At 35.0% G+C, this 23,062-nt stretch overlaps 3 protein-coding genes across 3 annotated transcripts; 2 read left to right on the forward strand and 1 right to left on the reverse strand.

Moving 5' to 3' along the window:
• The first annotated feature begins 1,487 nt into the window (after positions 1-1,487).
• On the forward strand, positions 1,488-6,978 carry LOC104908086 (casein kinase II subunit beta-1). Its single transcript, XM_010697156.4, has 5 exons — positions 1,488-2,237; positions 3,981-4,199; positions 4,741-4,850; positions 4,928-5,093; positions 6,308-6,978. Exons 1-5 carry the CDS (start codon positions 2,003-2,005, stop codon positions 6,436-6,438), a joined length of 861 nt encoding a protein of 286 aa, XP_010695458.2. The 5' UTR covers positions 1,488-2,002; the 3' UTR covers positions 6,439-6,978.
• A 5,570-nt stretch (positions 6,979-12,548) lies between these two features.
• On the forward strand, positions 12,549-16,065 carry LOC104908085 (uncharacterized). The gene is made up of 3 exons (XM_010697155.4): positions 12,549-13,631; positions 14,851-15,109; positions 15,557-16,065. The coding sequence occupies exons 1-3, from the start codon at positions 12,889-12,891 to the stop codon at positions 15,731-15,733; spliced, it is 1,179 nt and encodes a 392-aa protein (XP_010695457.2). The 5' UTR covers positions 12,549-12,888; the 3' UTR covers positions 15,734-16,065.
• Positions 15,805-21,653, reverse strand: LOC104908089 (SNF2 domain-containing protein CLASSY 4). Its single transcript, XM_048644862.2, has 3 exons — positions 19,685-21,653; positions 18,499-18,675; positions 15,805-18,337 (listed from the first exon to the last, which is right to left on the reverse strand). The coding sequence occupies exons 1-3, from the start codon at positions 21,218-21,220 to the stop codon at positions 16,529-16,531; spliced, it is 3,522 nt and encodes a 1,173-aa protein (XP_048500819.1). The 5' UTR covers positions 21,221-21,653; the 3' UTR covers positions 15,805-16,528.
• Between the last annotated feature and the right edge of the window lie 1,409 nt (positions 21,654-23,062).

Consider the following 23,062-nt stretch of genomic DNA (forward strand, 5'->3'; position numbering starts at 1 on the left):
CGGATTCAATTCTGTTCAATTGAAATCAGTTCAATTCGATTCGGTTGTTTAATGTGGAATAGAACATGCTCTCAAGTTTTTTTTCTCTAATATAGTCATTTTTGTATGATAAAGTCAGTTTAACAAACTATTGTGAAACTGATCTACTGTCCAAGACGTTTTGAGTATTAAATGACAAATAATACAACAAGTAGTTGGAAGCTTGTCTTAAACTAGTTCCAAGATGAGACTATATAATAGTAGCATATTATAGGGACATCTTGTATGATTCTTAGCCAAATTATCGACATTAGCCATGATATGAGTTTAACACTAAGCTTAGCTTGTCCTAAATGTCGTTTGTTTTTCATTTAATTTGTTTTGGCAAATTGGTTGGGAGACACAAGATATGGAATCGAATCTCGTTTACATCATTACACTTAATAGCTCACATACACCCAAAAAATGGAAAACAATTTGTTTAGGCAACTATCACTCTAAAACATCAGGAAACCTAACTTCTTCAGGATTGGAACCGAGATACTAGTATAATACAACAAATCGAGATAGTGGACGCCATTATTTGGAGCATGGAATAAGAGGGAAATGGGTTTTGAGATGTGGTCTCTATGGTAGGAACATAGATGTTAAATGAAAGAGAAAAATAAAGGTATTTTTTTTATAATTTGTGACATATTTTATTAATGAGGAGAAGAGGTACAATACTAGCAATACATAAGAGCTCGGCACCTCAAAACAATTGGGTGTGCCTGTACTCACTCACATTGAACATTACAGAACCTTCATTAGACTACTAGAAAGGAATAGGCCCAATATGAGATAACCGAATCAAAGCCGTACTTCCTCCGTTTTTTTTATAGATGCTACATTTCCCTTAAATGGACATGTCATAATAGATGCTACATAACATAGATGGATTCCTTTCCACCATAAAAATAAAATACTATTAAAAGTTGGTGGTCCCCCACCTTCTCTTTTAAATACTCATACTTTTTCCTTAACAAATGGTTTTTTATTCAAAAAGTGGTGGTCACCTACTTTCTCTCTCTACCTTTCTTAAAACCCCCCACTTTCTCTATGTAGCAAGAATACAAACACGGAGGAAGTACATGAGAGAGTCACAGCCAAGCAAGAAAATCATTTTCACGTCTGAGCCCTTGTTTCGCGAGAGCATCAACCATCACATTTGTACTCCTTCCTTTACGAATTATCTGGGCATTGAGCTTCGAATTTACCGCATTCCTGATGAAGTTTAACACGAAGTTTAGGTTCCATGGGCCACCTACCTTGTCATTGCACCATTTGACTCATACTTTTGTACTTCCTCCTTGATCCTCCCACAAAATGAAGTGAGTAGATTAAAAAGAAACGGATGAAGTAAACAAGTTTTCTCCGAAATTATTACAATCCCTACCGGCTACAAATAGCCAATAGGACATATTATGTGCTTAAACTAGTCACTGGCAGGTTCGAACCACTACGCCCCTTTCTATATCCAGCCAAAACAAACCCAGCTAGCTAACGAAGGCTGAAAGCTGAAACGAAAAAAATCTCTTCCTTCAACGAACAAAAAATATTTTCTTTTTTTTTAAAAAACAAACCATTGAACGCGAGAGAGAAACGAAAACTGGGAGAGAGATGGCTTAGTTCCCTCTTCCTTTCTCTCTCCTAAACCCTAATCTCTCTCCTCCTTTTCGCCGATTCACTCTTCCCATCACCAAGAACTCTAATTTATATTATCAATTTCAAACGTCATCCTTTCCAAAAATATTAGGGTTCCTTCTTATTTTAGGAATTTTCTTAATCTCATCTCAATTTATGTGAATTTGTAGTTTTTCGTTTGTATCAGGCACACATTTAGACTCAATCGAGCCCAAAAAAGTTAGCGATTATTGAAGGTTTTACCAGGTAGATAATCAGTAGTGTGAGTGAAGAAGTGAGTGATTTTGATTGAAGTTTGCGTAAAAAAAAAACTTGAGTAGAAGAGAAGAGAGAGAAAGAGATGTACAAAGATCGAGGATCAAAAGCAGAGATGGGAGCTGTGGATCGGAAAAGGATCAATGAAGCGTTGGATAAACAGTTGGAAAGATCGTCGCCGTCGACTTCAAAGGGATTGAATGGTAAAGATAAGGATAGATTGTCGGCGCAATCGATTATCAGTACTACTAGTGGAAAACAACCGTCCGATCAGAGAGATTCTCGCACCGCTTCTCTCTCTAAGAATCGATGCTCTGATGGTCAGTTCATCATTTTCTCTCTCTTAATTATTATTTTTTCTATAATTGGAATGTTGTGTGTTGGAGTTTTTATCAGCTTTTGTTGTTGTTGTTAGTGTCATTTTAGGTGGAAATGGTACATTTTGATGTGTGTTGTGAATTTGTGTATGGTATATGTGGTTTATTAATTATTATGGTGAATTGTTTCAATTGGATTAATGTACTCTTTTAAGTTTTTGATCTGTTAGAACGAACCGTCGGAGATTTGAGACACTGTTTGATTTATTTAAGGCTGTATTTTGATTGTTTTTTGGGAAAGAAATCTATTCTAGAGTCTACTTGTGTGAGGTATGAAAGCATTTTAGGGTGTTTTTCTATGGTTGATAGGATGAAGACGGTTATTGAATGAAGTTAGCTATGTCTCTTATCAAAGGTTTGTGGAGCTACATGTATAATGTTAAGTCATTAGAGTTGTTTCAAAACTTTCATTGAAGGGTGGTGAAGATATTGAGAAATGAAGGTGTTAAAGTAAGTTGCTTTTTGTCTATTGACATTCGTGAGTTTAGAACTCCGATTTTCCCCTATGAAGTACTAATACTTAGGTTCTGTATTTTGATGAGCGGCAAGCTGAAGCTCTTGCTTGACTATCGGTTTACAATTTTTCCAAAGGGTTCATGGTAGTTTATATAATAGCAGTTAGCAGTTAATGGTACCATGGAAGATGCTATCCTTTTTATTAGTAAAACTTTCTACGATCTTTTTAAGATTTTCATTAAGGCAAAGAGGTTTATTTTGTATTTCTTAGGATTCAAAAAGGCTAACTAAATTTATTCACCAAGTGTGATAGTATTTTGGTTTGGTAATCTTCTAAATCCTAAACACCACATAAGGTCTCAGTCCTACCTTTCCGTCTGCTATTGTTTTTTTTTTTGTCTCTATTCATACAGCTGATAGTTGTGATGTATGAGTTGCTTGTAGAAACAATCTTTTAAGCACTATTTAAAGATAGATTTTTTTTTTTCTTTTTCTAGAAGCCACTTTCTGTGAAGCAATCCAGTCAAGGAATCAAAGCTGCTACTCTTATGTGGGATTTGAGCACTATCTGAGTTTTCTTAAAACTATTTTCACCCGTATCACTTGGATTCTAGGACGTGACCTTGTATAAAGGTGGATCTACGAGTTGGATAGGCTGTTGTTACATGTTCTTGATTTTTTTTCCAACTAATTAGACGACCTGTTGTACTAGGTTTATGAATTTTTTGGGTAGGGCCTTTGTGTGGTAATGAGGTTGTCTACGTGGGTTTTTGAGATGGTGTTTGGGATGAAGGGAAGAATTGGGAAACTCAGAGAAGTAGTGTGAGTATTTTTGGTAAAGCATTTTTTCAGTTATGGTGTAATCCTATGGAGGATGAGGCCCTGAAAACATATTGGTGGTTTCAAACGGCTCTATTGTCTACACAGGTCTGTAACTATTTTTTGTTGGCTACTATAGATTTTTACACTTGGATAATTTTTGTCAGTTATAGTTGCTTAGATGTGCGAGCTTCATCATCTGTTTGGAGGGATGTATATTTTGCATGTGGCGTCTTTTTCTTCATTGGTGGTTGCTCTCTTGCTTTCTCATCAACTATGCAACTAATTACTAACAATATACTGAATTTCATGTGGAACTCCCACCCCCAACAAAAATTTTGTTACACCTCATACCTTTGGATTTATCTTCTCTCCTTGCAAGTATATGATGTTTTATGTCTTGAATTGCAGACGAATCAGAAACTGATAGTGAAGAGTCTGATGTCAGTGGCTCTGATGGTGATGACACTTCTTGGATCTCATGGTTTTGCAACTTGCGAGGCAATGAGTTTTTCTGTGAAGTTGATGATGATTACATTCAAGATGATTTTAACCTGTGTGGGTTGAGCAGTCAAGTTCCATATTATGACTATGCTCTGGATTTGATACTTGATGTGGAGTCTTCACATGGTGAGTTCTAGCTCTTTCCATTCTCCATGCCTCCCCCCCCCCCCCCCCCTAACACCACAAACCAAAAGAATGAAAAGAAAGGTGGTCATGCTTATTATGGGCTTTCTTTGTTTGGGGATTGGGGGGGTGGGTTGGGGGTTGAGGGAGAAGTTTATGGTGCATGAGTTAGCTTCACTTCTACACTTGTTCTGAATTTTACCTATATGTTTACGTGGCATTTCCTTGCCATCTAGACCTTTTTTAAGGTATTCGCAATAATTGTCCCTGTCACAAATTGCATGTTGCTTCTTTTGCTTATCTATATTAAAAGAAGGCTTATGCAGTTATGCTGTATGTTACCGTCAAGAAACTTATGTTGATTGTATCTGTCTACGTATACAAGTTGATTCTGTATGTTCCATTTATAATACCTTGTGATTATGGATATTTAATTGTTTTTTTGTCAGAACTTCTGTACAGATTGCAAATATTGCTGTATATATTTTTTGTCTGAGTTTACCTTTTCTTTTTCTTACGAGGAATGTATTTTTTTCTTGCACAGGGGATATGTTTACTGAAGAACAAAACGAATTAGTTGAATCAGCAGCAGAAATGCTGTATGGTTTAATCCATGCTCGATACATATTGACAAGCAAAGAGATGACTTTAATGGTGAGAAATATTTCTCAGTTATGACATGTCATGCCTAGGATGCTAAAATACTAATTGGGTGTTCTGTGGGCATACAGCTCGAGAAGTACAAAGACTATGACTTTGGGAGATGTCCAAGGGTGTATTGCTGTGGACAACCTTCCCTTCCAGTTGGGCAATCTGATCTTGCTCGATCAAGCACAGTAAAGATCTACTGTCCTAAATGTGAAGATATATACTACCCCCGGTCGAAATATCAAGGCAGTATCCTTTACATTTTTTTAACAACCTTTGCTTTCATTCAGTTGTATTTTGTATGTTTTGCCTGCTTTCCTCTCCTCTCTTGTTGATTGCGGATGTGCATCCATGAATGTTTTTTTGGCGTGTAGAATATGAGCAGCAATGCCATCCTGTTCTTCCCTAGTTCCCTTTATAGATTCCAAGTTCCTGGATCCTATTAGGTAGGGGGGGGGGGGGGGAATCACAGCGTGGCAACATTTGCAGTAACAGTAGCATAGTTGCAGAAGCAGCTTGTAATAGATGAAATGGAACGGAAATTTTCAAAGCAATCACCACAGGTTTTAACATAAATAATACTTCCTGCATTCTTTTTCTATTGCAACAATTTTACTTGTGGTTAAATAAGCAACTTTAGTTGACAATATTGCCCTTTATCTTACTAAAATCATCATTAATTACTCACTTTGCCTCGTAGAGTTTTTTTTTTTTTTTTTTACTTTATAAGGATCAATTTATCTCCTACTCTAGTTAATTAAAGGGGTACCTTTATTTTAAACTACTCACTTTTTCCACTTCGTTAAAAACCGTGCCAAAACCCATTGTTGCAATAGAAGTACATTTTCGACACAAAATAATCCAACCTATCATAATATAACTCGGTATTCAATATATATAACTTGAGTGCCCCTGGTTTGTATCTATCTCTGATTCTCTTCCTTGGTGTGTGCAAGTTTTTTCTATGTTTTGGGTGTTTTTCCTCTCCTTTTTCATGCAATTCTGGCAAAAGACGAATGTAACGGAAAAATAATGTTTTAATGCCAGCGAGGACATACTTTTATTCTGGCGCAATTTGATGGGGTTTTTTTTTGGAACGGCAACTCCAAACTCCGTTGCTATATGGCCATTTGGTGATGGAACAGCCAAGTTTTAAATCTGTGGATCTTATTATCTGATTATCCTAGATTAAGTTTTTATTAATCTCTGTTGGCATAAAGTTGCTGAAAGATAAATATTTTGGGTGTTGATCTTGATTGTATGCATGTGAGCTAGCTTGAAATGATTGTTGATTGATCCTGTCCTTTGTCATGTGGATCATTTAGCATTGTTCTCCAGATATTGGTTGCCGATTGTTCCAAGTTCTCAAAATGTTTTAATGATTGTGATGTTGGTCTTAGTAATCTGTCCATTCATTTGTACACCGATTTCATTTTCTCTACTTTTTCTTTAACGGGTTCTAGATGTTGATGGAGCTTATTTTGGAACGACATTTCCTCACCTCTTTTTGATGACATACCCACATTTTAAGCCTCAAAAACCAACTTCCAGCTATACTCAGAGGGTGTTTGGTTTTAAGCTACACAAGCCATGATGATGGTCAATCAAATTCTTGCAGGCTTTGAGCAAATGCATGACCTCAATACGACGGGTGGATATGCTGCTGAATGTTGAGTTTTGAGGAGATGCAAGATCAGAAACCTTTGGAGCTACCAGGATATTGCTCACCTGGGTTAAATGCTAATATTTGTCGTAAATGTACCATCCCCCAAAAAACCAAAAAAAAAAAATCAGTTTAAGTGCTGCAGTCCAACCTGTCATTACTGTTCACAATTCTAAGCTGCCTATTTAAAGAGCGTTTGTAAGCTATGTTTTTCTCAATGAACTCTTCAAATTAATCTTGTAGTGCTTTTCTTACCCTTGATCTTCAGAGTAGTATGAAAGTCTTTTGGCTTCCTCCAAAGTCCAAAGATCCGCTTCCTGAGAATTTTTCGTGTAGTTTTTATTATCTACTTTGGATTTGTCAAAAAACTCTTCCATTTTAGAGTTAAAAGAGTACAATGCAGAGTTGTTACCTGCAGTTTAACTGCAGATGTATTATTAGAAGCATGCCATGCCTGTTTTCTTGGTACTATGCGGACGTTTTGCGCTTGTTTCTTATAAGAAAAACTGAGGAGAATGTGATCTCCACCAACCAGGGAGGAGGAAGAGGTACTCGGTATAGGGCTTCCCACCAAGTATCGCCGAAATACCCCCTCCTTGCGTGTTTGGTGTAGAACTGTTGTTCGAATATGCTCAGTTTTTCTTATGTTGTCAAATAACAGGAAAACCATAGTGTGCAGCTTCCTGTTATGTTGGTTTTATGCAAAGTGTGGAGGTGAGCTAAAAAATAAAGTATGTATCTCTTTGTATAGTCCTAAAATTGCAGGGTAATTTATGGAGGATGTTGTTGTGAAGGATTTTCAGTTTGCAGATTTAGTCATTTAGTAATGATATATAACTGATTTAATCTCGTTTTAGGATTCTTTGAGGGTGGTTTGCTAACTACTTCCATGTTGGCATAGAAATCTTTACTTGACAACAACCTAGATTATATGTTCCGAATGCGAAATATTAATTGATTTGAGGTTTATCTATGAACATTTTTATTAAGGTCTGTGAAAATAAATTTCAAATGTAACAATATTCTACATCTTTGTAGTCTAGTTTCTAATTTTAAAAACATTATACAATAAGTTTTCGGAACAGAGGAGAAAGTCAATTAAGCATTGAACACGGACTTTAAAAATACTGATATATAAGCATGGCAACTAATTTTGATACTGAAGTCTTATAGAGGTAGTAGTCAAGACGTGGGATCGAATCTTACCTAAATCACTGTGCTTAATCGCTCATTAGTACTTTATATATACTGTCTAGAGGTGGGCACGGGCCGTGCCGGGACGGCCCACGTGCCTCGTGCCACAACGTGCCGTGCCAAAACGGGACAAGAAATGCTCATGTCGTGCCGGGCTCGTGCCAAATTGTAAAATCTAAGGCCCATGCACGACCCGGCCCACGTGCCGTGCCATCGTGCCTTGTACAAATTTTAAATATTATGAAATTTTAACCAAAATAAGCGTGCCAACTTGTGGGCCGACCCATCATGCTCGTGCCGGGTTCGTGCCAAACTTTTAGAATGTTGTTCATGCATGGCCCACGGCCTACCACGCGTGCCGGCATGCCGTGCCGTGCTCATAGCGGGCTCATGCTAGACCGGGCTCAAATCATGCCATGCCGTGCCGGCCCTCATGCTGAACCGGCCCATGCCCAGCTCTGATACTGTCTATTTGGACAGGACCAACCTCCCATATTTTGGAGAGAGCACAATCATGAATCATGAATATCCACTTTTCCGCGCAGTCGTTGACTGAGACAGCTTTATATTTTGAAATAGCAGCAGCTTGAAGACGCTATGAATATGATATTGGGATTCTCCATAAAATGTATGAAAATTACTAAGATATGCATAGTGTAGGGGCCAGCACGGCAAAAGATAAGAACATAAAGAAATAGAAATCGGAGGAAAATTCGCAATCCATATTCCTATAATCCTATCCACTAGTCTTTTCCTCTGACGTGGAGTTTGTGGATTCTTTGCCTTTTTGTTTTCAATGTTCATCGAGATGGACTTGAGAACTATGAAAACCTTCGAGTTTGGAGCAAATAATGAGGCTGGATTGTGAGATTGATCTACAACAAAGCCACAAAGGGGGACCTTGTCAATTCAATATGGGATAAAAATTGGATTATCATTATACTAAGGTTTAAATGAAATAATATTTTATATATTAGACTTTCTTCGTTCTAAAATAAGTGTTATATTGTTACACTTGTTATTGTAAGTCGTTTTATAATATGTGTTACATAACTTCTTCTTTTTTTTTGCCATTGGATTCTTTCTATTTTCAAATTACAATTTACACATGTCTTTACTTTAATTTCTCTCTATGTAGTTCCTCTCCTTAAATCTTATGTATTATGTCCTACGGTCCTACTCCAAGATAATACGTACAAAAGAATGCAGAAAGTATAATACTAAGATGCCGGCGATTTTAGTAAAATACATATAGTAAATAACAATGCCCATAATAATTGAGACATTATTAAACTATTTTGAGTTTTTTCAGGTAAGATGATGAATTATCTTGATAAATATTTTACAGATTTCACTATAGATAATTAGATATATTATTATTATTATTATTATTATTATTATTATTATTATTAAGGCCTCGTTTGGTTCACATTGGAAGTAATTTCTCATGAAAATTTACATTTCATGGGAAATTCTTTCTCTTGTTAATTTCTTAGGAATTAGACAAAATTATTTGGTTGACGTCATAGGAAATTGTATTTCTTAAGAAATTACTCACCAAGTGGGGGCTTGGTGAGTGATTTTCCATGTTTCATGAGAAATTCTATTTCCCTTGGAATTTGTATTTCCTATGCTTCTCCCATTTCCCTTCAACCAAACACAACACCCATAATGTATTTCCTAAGAATTTCTATTTTCAAGAAAATAGCTTCCAATCAAACAACACCTAAAATTATGTATCATAATTCACAAATATATAAATTAAAATAAAGTATTTATTTAACAGGGAAGAAATTATACTAATTTCAGCGGAATCAGCCCACTTCCAGTCCTCCACTACCACCAACTGGACATATTTTTGTCCTGGTAAAGCTCACAACTTGCGTCCTCATGACTCATACGTCAAATCACAATTTGAAATACATTGTCATGTAAGTTGTCAGCTAATTATGGCTATCACGTTTGTATTTTCTTGACTAATTTCCACCAAATTGCGGTATATTCAAAATTCAATTCATCCATATGACAATATCAATGGCATGGTTTGAGTCTCTCAGAGGCTCATAATTAAATTAATTCTCTAATCGATAGTGACGGTTTAATTCAAATGTTTTCATAATGAATTTGATATTTGGAATTGTTGTTCTCTAAACTTCATTTGTACGCAATATTGGTTTTGGTATTTCGGTAGGGTTTGTGGACAAACATTTCCAAAATACTATCAATGGGAATTGAATTTTTAAGGGCATCTTCTCCCCAATTTATTTTTAGTTCAGTTTGACTCCATTTTTTTTATAACTATTTTGTTAAATATTATTATTATTATGTTGGTCTAATTTATTTTACTAATTACTCTTATTATTGTTACTATTATTATTGTTACTATTATTATTATTATTATTATTATTATTATTATTTATTTATTTTCTCATAAAAGTCGACCTATATATAAATTCATTGTTACTTCTTTAAATCTAAAATATTCATAAGTTCTTAAGAAGATGAAAGCATCTGGAAACTTTACGATCACAGAAGAGAAGTAATTTTTGTTAAGCAGGAAGTATATTGGAAAGGGACTTCTAATGACTCCCTTTTTCTATTTTATATTTCATGTACACATATTCCTCTTAATTCTCATGTATATTTCATGTACATACTTGTAGAGAGCAAAGTTAGTAATTGTTCACTTTGAAGATTTCATAGTTGATGTTAGAAAATTTGAGAGATTTTGTTCGTGGGCGGAGACGGTGGTGTGACCAATCATTCACAAAATTTGGGATCCGCCAGTAGTTCTCATTACCATAAATTTCAGAATACACTTATCAAAATTTATATATTAATAGAACCTAATTAATACTATGATTCGTGAGAATCAACATTCGAACGTTAAATAACTTAAAACTTTTGCCCAAAGTATTATTCATTCGAAACGAGGAGTGCGAAAAAGAAAAGAAAAGATAAATATATTTTCTTACAACAATGTATATTCAAGCACAAATTATCATAATAGTCGGTCTAATTTTAACGTAAAATTTAAACAAACTCAAATCTATATTCTCCTAAAAGGCTCATTTTATATTACTCTAACCTAACATAATGCTTAGACATATCACATCAACCTATTCGCTTTTATTCCCTTCTTCTATTTCTCTTTGAATTTCGAACTACAACAGATAATTTTAGAAAATAGCCTAGCAATATTACTGAATCGATTAAACTAGCTCTTAAACGGATTAAAAAATGTAATCACTGAATGAATCAAATAATGTAATCACTGAATGGATCAAATAATAGTGTAATCACTGAATGGATTAAACTGACCACTAAATAGATTAAACTGACCCATTTTCTTCTTAGTAGTAGGCATGGGCCGTTGCCTAATTTCAAATTAAAAGTTGACATTCTTTTACACAACCAATTGTTACTCCGTTATACAATTAATCTACCATTATTACTAAATAACCCAGACCATCTTTTGAACCCAATAATTAGTTCACTATATTGATAATCGGTGATCAATTCTAAACTTTCTTAAGTTGAAACTATAGCGATATAGTGATAATTGGTGATCAATTGTTTGCGGGTGCAATGGCTCTTTCCCAACTTTGTTTGATTCTTAAGGTTGAAGCGTGGGGTCTCTATGAAGGTATCAGGCAGCAAGGTTTTTATGTATTCATTTTCTTGTGTTGTTGAAAGTGACAATTTAGTTGTCATTAATTCTATCCGGCAATGTTGAAAGGTTCTTTGGGAAATTAAATTTTTGATTATGGATGTTGTGAGGAGCTTTAGAAGTTTCAAGCGGTTTCTATCAATCATTACTATCAAGAATTTAATCAAGCGGTTGATTTTATGACGCCTCATGGTCATGAGACTCATTCGCTTTTGTATTGGTTTTCTTTTTCTAACGTTGTGTTTTCTTTCATCATTCGAAAGGATGTTTTAGGCTGGGCCTATTTTAGGGGATAGTTCTAGGTTGTTTTCTTCTTAACAAAAAAAAAGGCACAGAGGTTGTTTGACAATAGGTTGTTGTCTGATTTAGTTGGTTTGTTTGACTGAATGGAAGCACTGACTGTATGTATTGGCTTTTTAAGCCAGTTGTTTGGTAAAATTTGTTGTGATTGTTGACCGTTTATTAGAGAGTTTGTGGGCCAACAAGCCAATTAAAGAATTCGTTGGCTTAAAAGGCGGTATTTCAGCCAATCAAAAAGCCAATAACCAAACACGTCTTTTAACTGATTGATCAAATTGAAAAGTCAAAAAATAAATGAAAAAGTCATTTACCAAACATGATCACAGAGTAAGCAAATAGGTTTCGAGATTTTCTAACTGGGTACCACTGGGTACTAAAGTTTGCCAAAACTGAAACTTGTGTAAAAATATTTTTTATTATTAATATATTGGAGTTGACAGCCAAAGTAACAGAAGTTTGATTTGAGTATCCAAACTGGAACTTTTTGGCAAAATTTAGTACCCAGTTGTAACCTTAACTTCTTTCTAACTTGTAAGAACATCTAACTTATTGGTGCAATTTATGACCTCTAAATACAATTTTTTTGATGCAATAATTATATGACCTCTAAATACAATGACTGACAATTATCAATTTTGATGCTGAACTTCTGACAATTATTATACGTCCAGATAATTAATGTTAAGCACCTACGTTAATGTACCCTACGTACGTGTAATTTACTCACCTCCTCATTGGAGGATAACGATAAACCTTTTGATGTGGATACTTTCTTATATTATTTCCATTTACAACAAGATGCATGTATAGAATAATCCAAATCACCAAAACAGGATCATATTATATATATCTAGAATTTGATAATATGTCTCCTTCAACTTCAATCAATAATAGTATAAAATTATAGATAGATATAGTCCCCACTTGCATACCCATTGGATCAACCATCCTAATTCATATTCCCATCATCACCTTTCATTTCATTTGCAAAAACCACCAATTCCAACAGAAAAACTAAATACAACAACTTCTACCCAATTTTTTCAAAACAAATCACCCACCATTTTATCTCCTCCAATTATATTCTACAAAATCAAATTGCAAAAAAGAAAAAAAGAAAAAAATGAACCAAAGATCCCAAATTTTGAAGGAAAATCATAACACAAATTCCACTACATAGCAATCAACCAATCAAGAAACATTCTTGCAAATCTTTAATGGATTCAACACTCACAACTTCATGCTCTCTTTCTTCACCTAAAGCTTTAGCCTTTCATCTTTTTCATAGATTAAGCCATAAACCCAACAAGATTCATAAAAAACCCACTTTTTTTCTTCTAATTACCCTACTTTCTCTCTCCTCTATCTACTTGTTGACCTCAAATTCAATAGATTTCATCTGGGTTTTTGCATTTTTTGCTGTTCTTGTTATATCTCTTACTTTAGCACTTCCACATCTTCCTCAACCTAGAATTTTCAGCACTCAATCTCACCTACTTGAGGTTTCTGTAACTAATCCAACCCAGAAATCTTACCACCCAGTTGTTTGGTCAATTGGGTCAAACCCAAAATGGGAGAAAAGTATGAATTCAGGGTTTAGTGTAAAAGGGTTTAGTAATAGAGATGTTTATGAAGGGGAATTTCATAAAGGAAAGTGTTCAGGAAGTGGGGTTTATTACTATTATATGTGTGGGAAATATGAAGGTGAGTGGGTAGATGGGAAGTATGATGGATATGGTGTGGAAACATGGGCAAAAGGGAGTAGATATAGAGGCCAATATAGGAATGGATTGAGGCATGGAATTGGGATTTATAAGTTTTATACTGGTGATGTTTATCAAGGGGAATGGTCTAATGGCCAATCTCATGGTTGTGGAGTTTATGCTTCTGATGATGGGAGTAAGTATGTTGGAGAGTTTAAATGGGGTGTTAAGCATGGATTTGGTCTCTACCAATATAGGTAATTGTTGTTGGTTGATTGATGTATTGCTTATTGTTTGTTTGCTTAGCTGTTTCGCGCTCTTGCGTGGCGAGGATTGGATATGGTTGTGTGTTTCTTGGATGTTGGAAGTTTTCGGGTGTGATCTGTTCAACTGATTTTTACTTGTGCAATTTATCGAAACTAGTTTTTTGTTATAAGTTGAACAGAATACTGCCTTACTATTGTTTGTTTGTAGGTGTTTTGTGCATCTATAATCCTTTATGTTTTGGCTTTAGATTCAAATAGGTCATTAAATTGTTTGCTTTCACTTTGTTATTATGAAGTAGCATGCATTGTTTTTTGAAACAAGGGTCAGTTGGAGAGGATTTCTCTGGTGTCATAGGAATGAGTGAAAACACCCAATGCATATTGTATTTGTGTCAAAGACTCTTAGTGTTGAAACATTGGGCTTGAGTAAATCAGGTTGGAATGAAGAATTTCCATATATAGTGTGTTACAAGTTGGTGTTATTATATGTTCTATGACTTTTATTGTTTGCTTGATTTGGTTGGTGGATTAAATTTATAAGTAGAAACTTTGGAGTTGTTAGCAACTTCTCAGTAGTTGTCAACAATTTTAACAATAATGTGATGATTTCACTTACTAAATAAGCAACTACATTGCTTATCAACCATGTAAAAGACAAGGTACTTGTTGTCTACTTGTCTGAAGTCTAAACCACCTGAAACAAGTCTTTCTTCTCAACCCCTTTCCTTTTTGGTCTTTGGCTAAAAAGCAAAAGAGGAAAGAAGAATTGGCTTTCCTTGTTTGGGCTGTTATAAGGATGATATATGTGCAACACTTGATCTTATAGGTTTTCAGTGCACATGTCTATATTAATGTCTTTAATATCATTCGAGTAAAAGAATATGAAAAGTTTAATATTTCGGACATATAGTTTGTTAATCGTGCATAAGTGTCTTATTTGTGCTCACAGCAAAATTAAGTTGAAGGAAGTATATTCAAAAAAAATTTATACATCCAACTCACTGCATGAGTTCTACATGTAAAACTTGTATGTATAAGTGACTTGGGTGAATGCTGCAATATAATTTCCTTAATAGTTATTAGGCATGATAATATCTGGAAGAGAAGTAATCATTGAACAGGCTACAGATGTCATGAGCTTCAATGATTTAGTGTTGCTTTCTAATTATAGGAAGAAGCTAAATTCATGATTTTCAAATTCACTTTGCAGAAATGGAGATGTGTATGCTGGTGAGTACTTTGCTGATAAGATGCATGGCTTTGGAGTTTACAAGTTCGCCAATGGACATCAATATGAGGGATCGTGGCACGAAGGCCGAAGGCAGGGACTTGGTGTTTACAGTTTTAGGCAATGGGAGGCTCAATCTGGTTACTGGCAAAATGGGCAACTTGTTAAAGCTAGTTGTCAAACTCAACTGTCTGAATCTCATTTTGCAGTTTATTCTTCCAAAGTTTCTACTGCTATCCAGGTAAAGAACACTCTGACAGTTCCAACTTCCAACAGTCCTATTATCGTTAAGCTTTCTACTCCCAGAACCTATATGGTTGATAACTTGACAATAATAACAAACATTATCCAAAATTTCTTTTAGATTTGAACCCATAGCTGATGATAGAAATAAGCTTGTAGTTTTGCCACAAAAAAAAACCGTGCTGACAGTAATGAAGATTTTATGAGAGCAAAACTGCATTAGCATGAAATTTTCTTTCCTTGCAAAATTACACACTAAGCTAATACCAATACTGGCATTTATTACCTCATACCAAACGAGTCATCAATAAGTGTATCTGGTTGAACACACAGAATATCTGCTGCAATCAGTTTCGGACTTCTATTTTAGAAGCTCATAATATTTTAGTTACCAACTGGTGTGTAAAAAGTAGGTCTAATGATTGACCACATATTCGTTTTGCAGAAAGCAAGGCAAGCATCTGAGAGAGCACATAATGTGAAAAAAGTAGATGATAGGGTGAACAAAGTTATAGCAGCCGCTAACAGAGCAGCTAATGCAGCACGTGTGGCAGCTGTGAAAGCTGTTCAAACGCGGATGCATGAAGGAATCAGTAGTAAAGCACTTCTTCAAGATGACTAATTGACGAGCCAAACGTTTAAATCTCAGGAGAATCCTGATTAAGAACCCTATTTTCTAGAGGCTTTTTCTCGCTTTTAAGAGATTGTCTAATTTTCATACCTCAATCTTCCATTCGAAGAGAGAATGAGAGCCTTGCCTTTTACTACAATCGGTAAAACGCAGGTATAGATGATCGAGGAGTTCAAATCATAAGCTTTATAGCTCATCAAGTAAAATGTACATACCTGAATAGTGATGTTCTGGCAGTGGCACCGAAGGTGCTGATGTTTAGGCCATCATTTTTGTAGTACTCATTGTATCTGGAACAGCAGCTATATAGTATTATTTGTCCATATAGCTTGCTTCAACATGTAAAATTGTCTGTCTGTTCAATCTAAATGTTTCCAACATACAGTCTTGTTTCCATCTGATTGAGAAAAACGCAGATATAAGTCAGCTGCTCGAGTCCCCTTTATTTTCTTCCGTTTATCATAGGCTTGCTCCCTCATACAGTCATTACACTAATGCTACAGGGTAAAAGATTAGAGATATAGCTTGCTTCAACATGTAAATTTTTGTAGTAGTCATTTAGGAAACATACAGTCAATAAGCTTAGCTTTCTTTACTGGGATTCAAAAAATTGCAGAGTTCGGGATATAAAAAGTTGCAGAGTTCGGGATTCAGGATCCCTTACAGAAACCTGTTCATTGGACAAAAAGAATTGAAAACCAATTACCTGCAAAAGTCAGAATCTTTCCTCACTATCTATATCAACATTTTTGTGATTCAAAATACCACCTGAACCATGCTACTAATTCAGAGGACCATATTAAAGCTTTCAATCAAATTATCAGCTTTTGGCTGGTAGATAACTCTCTTAAACATATGCTTCATTTTTTCATGATCAGTCATCTCTTTCAGGATACAATCCTCTGAAATCCTTGACCTAGTACTCTTGTTCTCTGTGTTTTCCTCAGCAGAAGAAAAAACTAGCTCTGACAAACGCTCCTTTGTTGCCTGCCTCTGATACTTCTCTTCTTCCAGAGTCCCAGAGGTGATTAAATGATAAACAAACACATCTTTTAGCTGGCCCAGCCTATATGCTCTACTTATTGCTTGCCTTTCTACTGAGGGATTCCATACAACATCAAGCAAAACTACCCTCGAGGCACCAACAAGATGGATCCCTTCACAACAAGCCTTTGTTGAAGCCAGAAGAACCCGAGCTTCACTTCTAGGATCATTAAATAGCCTTATCGAGGATTGCCTCTCCTTCACGTCTTGCTTCCCATGCATATAAAGCAATTCACTTCCCATAGACCAACCAAAAACTGATTTTAGTAAATCTGCTATGAAGTTTAAGGGAGGGATATATTGCCCAAACACAAGCACTCTTTCTCCTTTGCTTAGTTTTATGAGCTCAACTAGAAACCGGGTTTTCACCCCAGCATCAAGGTCCATCCTGTGCTTCTTCAATAAAGACTCAAATTTCTCGTCAACAAAAGCCGGTTTTGATTCCCGTCCACAAAAGATTGAAGGGTGAACAGAAATAATGGAGACCAAATTATCAACTTTGAATCTGTTTTTTATCCTAACTAATTGCTCAAAGCACCTTGTCTGAAGAGGAGAAGGCTTTAAAATCAGCAATCTATGGATTAACCCCTTCAGAGTTTCCTTTAAAATCTCCCCCTTGTGGACATGCACAAAGGGTTTGATCTTTTTCCTCAACTCTTCGATCCTTTCATATTTTGAATAAAATCCTGGAAAAACTGGGGTCCCAAACTCTTGCCTAACCAAGGAAATTGTGTTATGAAGTTCTTCAAAGTTATTCTGAAATGGGGTTCCTGATAAGATCACCCGTCTCTTTGTTGATATATTGGACAACACTTTCCATATATTACTTTTCTCATTCCTAGGAGTATGCCCTTCATCCAACACTAGGATACCAGATTGCTCAAGGAGAACTTGCCTAACTTTCTCATCTGTGCCTTCCTTATCACCAGCAAGTCTTTGAAGGAGCCCATAGCTAATACACAGAACACCGTTCCCTGAGGCCCAAGTATGAAGCTTGACAAGGCGGATTGTCTTGTCGTCTTTGGATGATTTTGCAACATAACCAAGGATCTTTGGGTCTTCTTTCCCTGACAGCTCATTGTCATTCAAATTGAAAAATGGAATATTTACATTCCATCTACCAAACTCTTCCTCCCATGTCCGGAGCATGGGAAAAGGTGCAACAATAACAGGCTTAGCGTTTTGGTAGTGCTTCATAAAAGATTGGAGAAAAACAATTGCTAGACGGGTCTTTCCAGTCCCGGGAGCATGGCATATGATACATCCACCCAAACCAAACTTTGTGGGCTTACCAAGTTCATCCATTCTTATACCTCCGGCTATGTTTCTCCAGATGAACTCAAATCCATCACGTTGGTGAGGGTATAAAGTCTTCTTTACCCCCGGGATGAGGTCCCACACTGTACCTTGAATATCATCTGAAGGGCTAAAATCACCTCGGCCATCATAGCTGGACTCAAGAAATTGAAACCTGTCATAGGTCATGCTACCCTCATACAGGAATCTGCAATAATAGTCTCGTCTGTCCCCCCTTCCAAATGGATCCTTGTTCTTCACATGCAAACCCAAAATTTGGATGTCATACACGATATATAGAAGGAAACTAGGAAAAGTGACTGAATTAGTATACAACACAATACATTATCAAAAGCACATTTCTTAGAGGAGCTTGAACTACAACAAAGTTCTTACAAGAAAATTTGTCTACTTACAAAATCTGGCATGACATGTTTTATCTCAAGGTTTACATATGAGCAGAATTTGCAAACGATTCCGATTTCATCATCATGAACGAGATAATGTTTCCCCTTAGCACACAGATCCTTTTGTGAGAGTGCACCATTGGAAGGATTAATATTTTCACTGTCACTTCTATTGTCGTGCTGAATCTGCAAGACAGATTATGCCATCATGGATTTATGGTCATAACAAGAACTGAAACAAACAACTATCGCCAATTTGGATTAGAGCTGACCAAGCAGATAACTTCTAATAAAACCTCCTAAGTACATTATATTTATTAATACAAGTTGGAACTTGGAACCATAAGACTACTTTTTATACATAATTCAACCTTTAAGCACTCGAACAGTTTAACAGACACACAATTATGCAACTACAACATCAGAAAATGTCATTTCTAAGCAATGGACATATAAAATTAAACAACGTTTAAAAAAAACGGTATCAAAGATTGAAAGATACTTCATTGCAGCCCTAGAGCGAGCAACTAGCTGACAACGACTATCAGGTATGGAACTTGACATGGCAAGCTAAGACAAGCTGGTGCGGTCAGGGGGTTAAGTTGCATAATTTCTTTTAAATGGACATTCCAGCTTCCAGAATAGCTTGCAACCTTACCCTTGTGTTATGTCCCTCTATCCACTATTTCTTACATATCTTCTTCTCTTAGTTCATCCCAACACCCCTCTACCCACTTCCAAATTTCTTCTTTACACTTTAAGTGACAACTATTCTAAATGTCCATGTCAAATCCTTACTCCGCAACCTATTTGGGAACCGAGGGAATAATAAAAAATTCTGCTTTCAACACACAGGACAGGACTAGAAGAGTGCATGGAAAAGCACCAAACTTCAACCACAAGTCATGCAGTGTGCACACCGAGTTTACATGGATTGGGCCGGTTTTTGTCCATGGACACCCTCTACGCTCTAGCCACAACATTAAAGTAGAGAAAGTCCTAGAGCTCCAAACATCCAATAAGAAGTGTAGAACTTATCAAATTATGTTACCAGACGAATGTGTCCAAACAATGCTAAATATGTCATTGTATAACTTATCAAATATGAAGGTGGAGAATAAATCAAATTCTGGATAAGCATATGAATGAGTCCAAATAGTGCTAATTATGTAATCTTAGACATCAGAATCCTTACCAGACTAGAGTCATCAAAACCAATGTTGGAAGCTTGGATAGCAAACTCAAAGTCCTTGAAGAGCTTATCTAATTCTAGATCTTCTTCTGTTTTTTCATGCAAAATCAACTCCTCAACTCCAAATTTGAACTTAAGTGGAAGATAAAACTCAAATTTACAAGACATAATCTCATCTAACCCTTTATTTCCCACCTCCAAAATTGTATTAAGGAGAGTATTTTGGATCTCATTATCTTTTGACTTCTTTACTACATTTCTACAAGGTGGTGATTGTTTTTGCAACTTCACACTCTTTTTCTTAGGTGGCCTCCCTCTTTTTCTCTTTTCTCCACCCTCTTGTCTCCTCTCCTTCTCTACCTTCTTCTTTGTTGTCACTCTTTTTAGAATCTCACCATCATAAATGATCTCTCTTCTTTTTTTATGTCTCAATGCATCATCATCATCATCATCATTCTCAACACCATCTACTCCATCATCATCATCATCATCATGATTCTCAACACCATCTATTCCATCATCATCATCATCATCATCATCATGATTCTCAACACCATCATCATCATCATCATTAAGTTCATCATCATCATCGATAATGATAACATCATCACCACCATCATCAGGATGTGACTGTCGATTATCATCATCAGAATGCAATTCTCCCTCATGTTCTTGAACAGAACCATCAGAGCTAGAACTCTCAGAAGTATGAGAAGATTCATGCTCCACCCCAACAAAATCCTTGTCAAAAACATCATCATCATCCTCCTCACTTGATGAAGCCTCAGAATCAGAAGATTCCTCAGTTAACACATCTTCTCTTTTCATCATTTCCCCAACTTTTTCAGCTTCATCTTTGTTATGTATACCCTTCATTTCATCATCTGAATCAGAAATCATCACCACTGCCAAAGAGTCAGAGGCACCATCATTATTCTCACCACCACCACCATCATCATCATCATCATTCTCACCATCACCACCATTACCACCACCACTACCACCATCACCATCACCACCACCACCACCACCACCACCATCATCATCATCATCATCATCATCGTCGTAATCACCATCAAGCCCTAATGGGTTCCATCTTTCTCCTATAATTTGCACAGAATCATCACTACCATAACCATTCACATCATCAATCATCATTATCCCCTTTCCCTTTTCATCAAGAAACAGAGGAGCTTCATGTTTATCATGATCATGATCATAATCATCATAAAAAGCTTCTTTTTTAATTATCAATTCCTCAATTTGAGAATTCTGCTTAGATCCAACAAAATTGTCTTTAAAAAATTCATCTTTATCAATAATCACAACATCCTCTTCCATTTCCATTTCCACTTCCATCTTCTCTTCCTTCAAAACCCTTAAAATTTCAACCTTTTTTCCACCATTATTATCAACTAAAACTTTCTCTTTCCTCTTCCTCCACTCCCTTTTAGCAGCTAAACGCGCCCTTTTGTTTGTTTCCTTCAACATCTTAGCTTTTTGAAGCCTTGTTCTCTTTCCTACTGGTAAAAACTCCATTTTTCTTCAACTAATTTTAAAAACCCGCAATTCCTAAGAAAATAAGAAGATGATGATGAAAAGTTTTACTACCTTGTTATTCAATTATATGATCCTAAATTACTGAAAAAGACGGAGAAAAACGTGTAGGGAAGAAACCCAGAAGAAACCCAATTCAAAAAAAAAATGTAAAAACAGTTTAAAATGTTAAAATGAAAATAAAAGGAGAGAGGAAATATGTCTGGGAAATTAATGCAGTTAGGTGTGTTCAGAGAGAGAACAGAGGAGGATGTGATGGCGTGATGATGGTTTTTCTTTGTTTTCTGGCAGAGAAGTAGTAGTAGTAGAATTGGGCGCCAAAAATACATGCAAAACTACACCAGAATTCAAGGGAGCTTTTTTTTTCTTTAATAAAAAAGGGTTTTACTCTAACATTTTAGTAAAAAGAGCTTCTGTAAATTATTGTGTAGATTTTACTTTACTTCATCATTATTTCATGCCTTATTTTGTAATATTCAGTTAATCTTATTTTTGCTTATTTTAAATCTAATCAGATTAGATCAGATCAAATTAGATTAGATCAGATCAAATTAGATCAGATCATTATCAAATTATATCAGAAAAAATAAGTTCAGATCAGATCAGATCATGCTAATATATAAAAACTCATTATTACTATTAAATATCTTTCATTACGTATTAATAAAAATTATAATAATTAAATATTAATAAAGTACTCATTGAGACGAATCAAACAAGACCTGACTATATTTTTTTTATATATTGAGAAAAATCTAAAAGATTCTCTCTAATTGTGAATGGTGTCAAGATTCTAAGTGAGAAAGATAAAAAAAATACAAAGGGATCATTATTATTTACTAGTACATTTGTTCAAAAGGATTATTATTGTTGTTGTTGTATTTATTAATTATTAATATTGATAATTATTGTTAATCTTGTTGTTATCATTATAAATGTCATTGTTATCATTATTTTAAGTTATTTTGTTGTTACTAAATAATAGAAAATTAAAAGTCACGTGTTAAGAACATAAGATTGACGCATAAATAAGAAATATATATAAATTGATAGCTCAAATTCATGACAATGAAACTACTAAGTTTGGATTACATTTCAAAATAAGCTAAGTGCGAGATACAAATTATAAATTTAGATTTGGTATACCTCTTCCTACCGAATTCCAAATCTCTCTAGCTATTTATTTCTTTCGCAAGTCATAGTTGTTTGTAGATCTTATTTTATTTTATATGAAACAAAAAATTGAGTCGAGTCTACGGACTTCTCAAGTGTGAAACATTTTGTTAAGGAAAAGTGTGAAATTTTGTATAAGTGCTCTTATGACTTGGGCTATATAATTATTTTTAGTAATAATAATTATTATTATTATGATTATAATTATTGTTGTTGTTCTTATAATAATGATAATAATAATTATTATTATTAAAAATAAAAATTGTATAAAAGTTGTAATAAAAATAAAACGATAATGATAGTATATTATAAATAAGATCTTATAATGTATTGCATAATAATGAATTACAAATTAATAATATAATAGTAATAATATATTTTATAAAAGATAAGATCTTGTAAATCAGATCAGACCAGATCAGATTAGATCAGAAAAAATAAGTTCGGATTAGATCAGATAAGTTCAGATCAGAAAATTTCAAGTGAATCAACAAAGCCTAATTTATTCTTACGAATAAATTTAATCATATGTGATTTTATTAATCCAATCATATGTGATTTTATTAATCCAATCTTAATGTAAAGTGTTTTTTAAATATTATAGTAAAATTTTATAATTTTTACTTGTTACTCCCTCTGTTTCACAATATA

Source organism: Beta vulgaris, chromosome 5, assembly GCF_026745355.1.
Source record: "Beta vulgaris subsp. vulgaris cultivar EL10 chromosome 5, EL10.2, whole genome shotgun sequence".
Taxonomy (NCBI): domain Eukaryota; kingdom Viridiplantae; phylum Streptophyta; class Magnoliopsida; order Caryophyllales; family Amaranthaceae; genus Beta; species Beta vulgaris.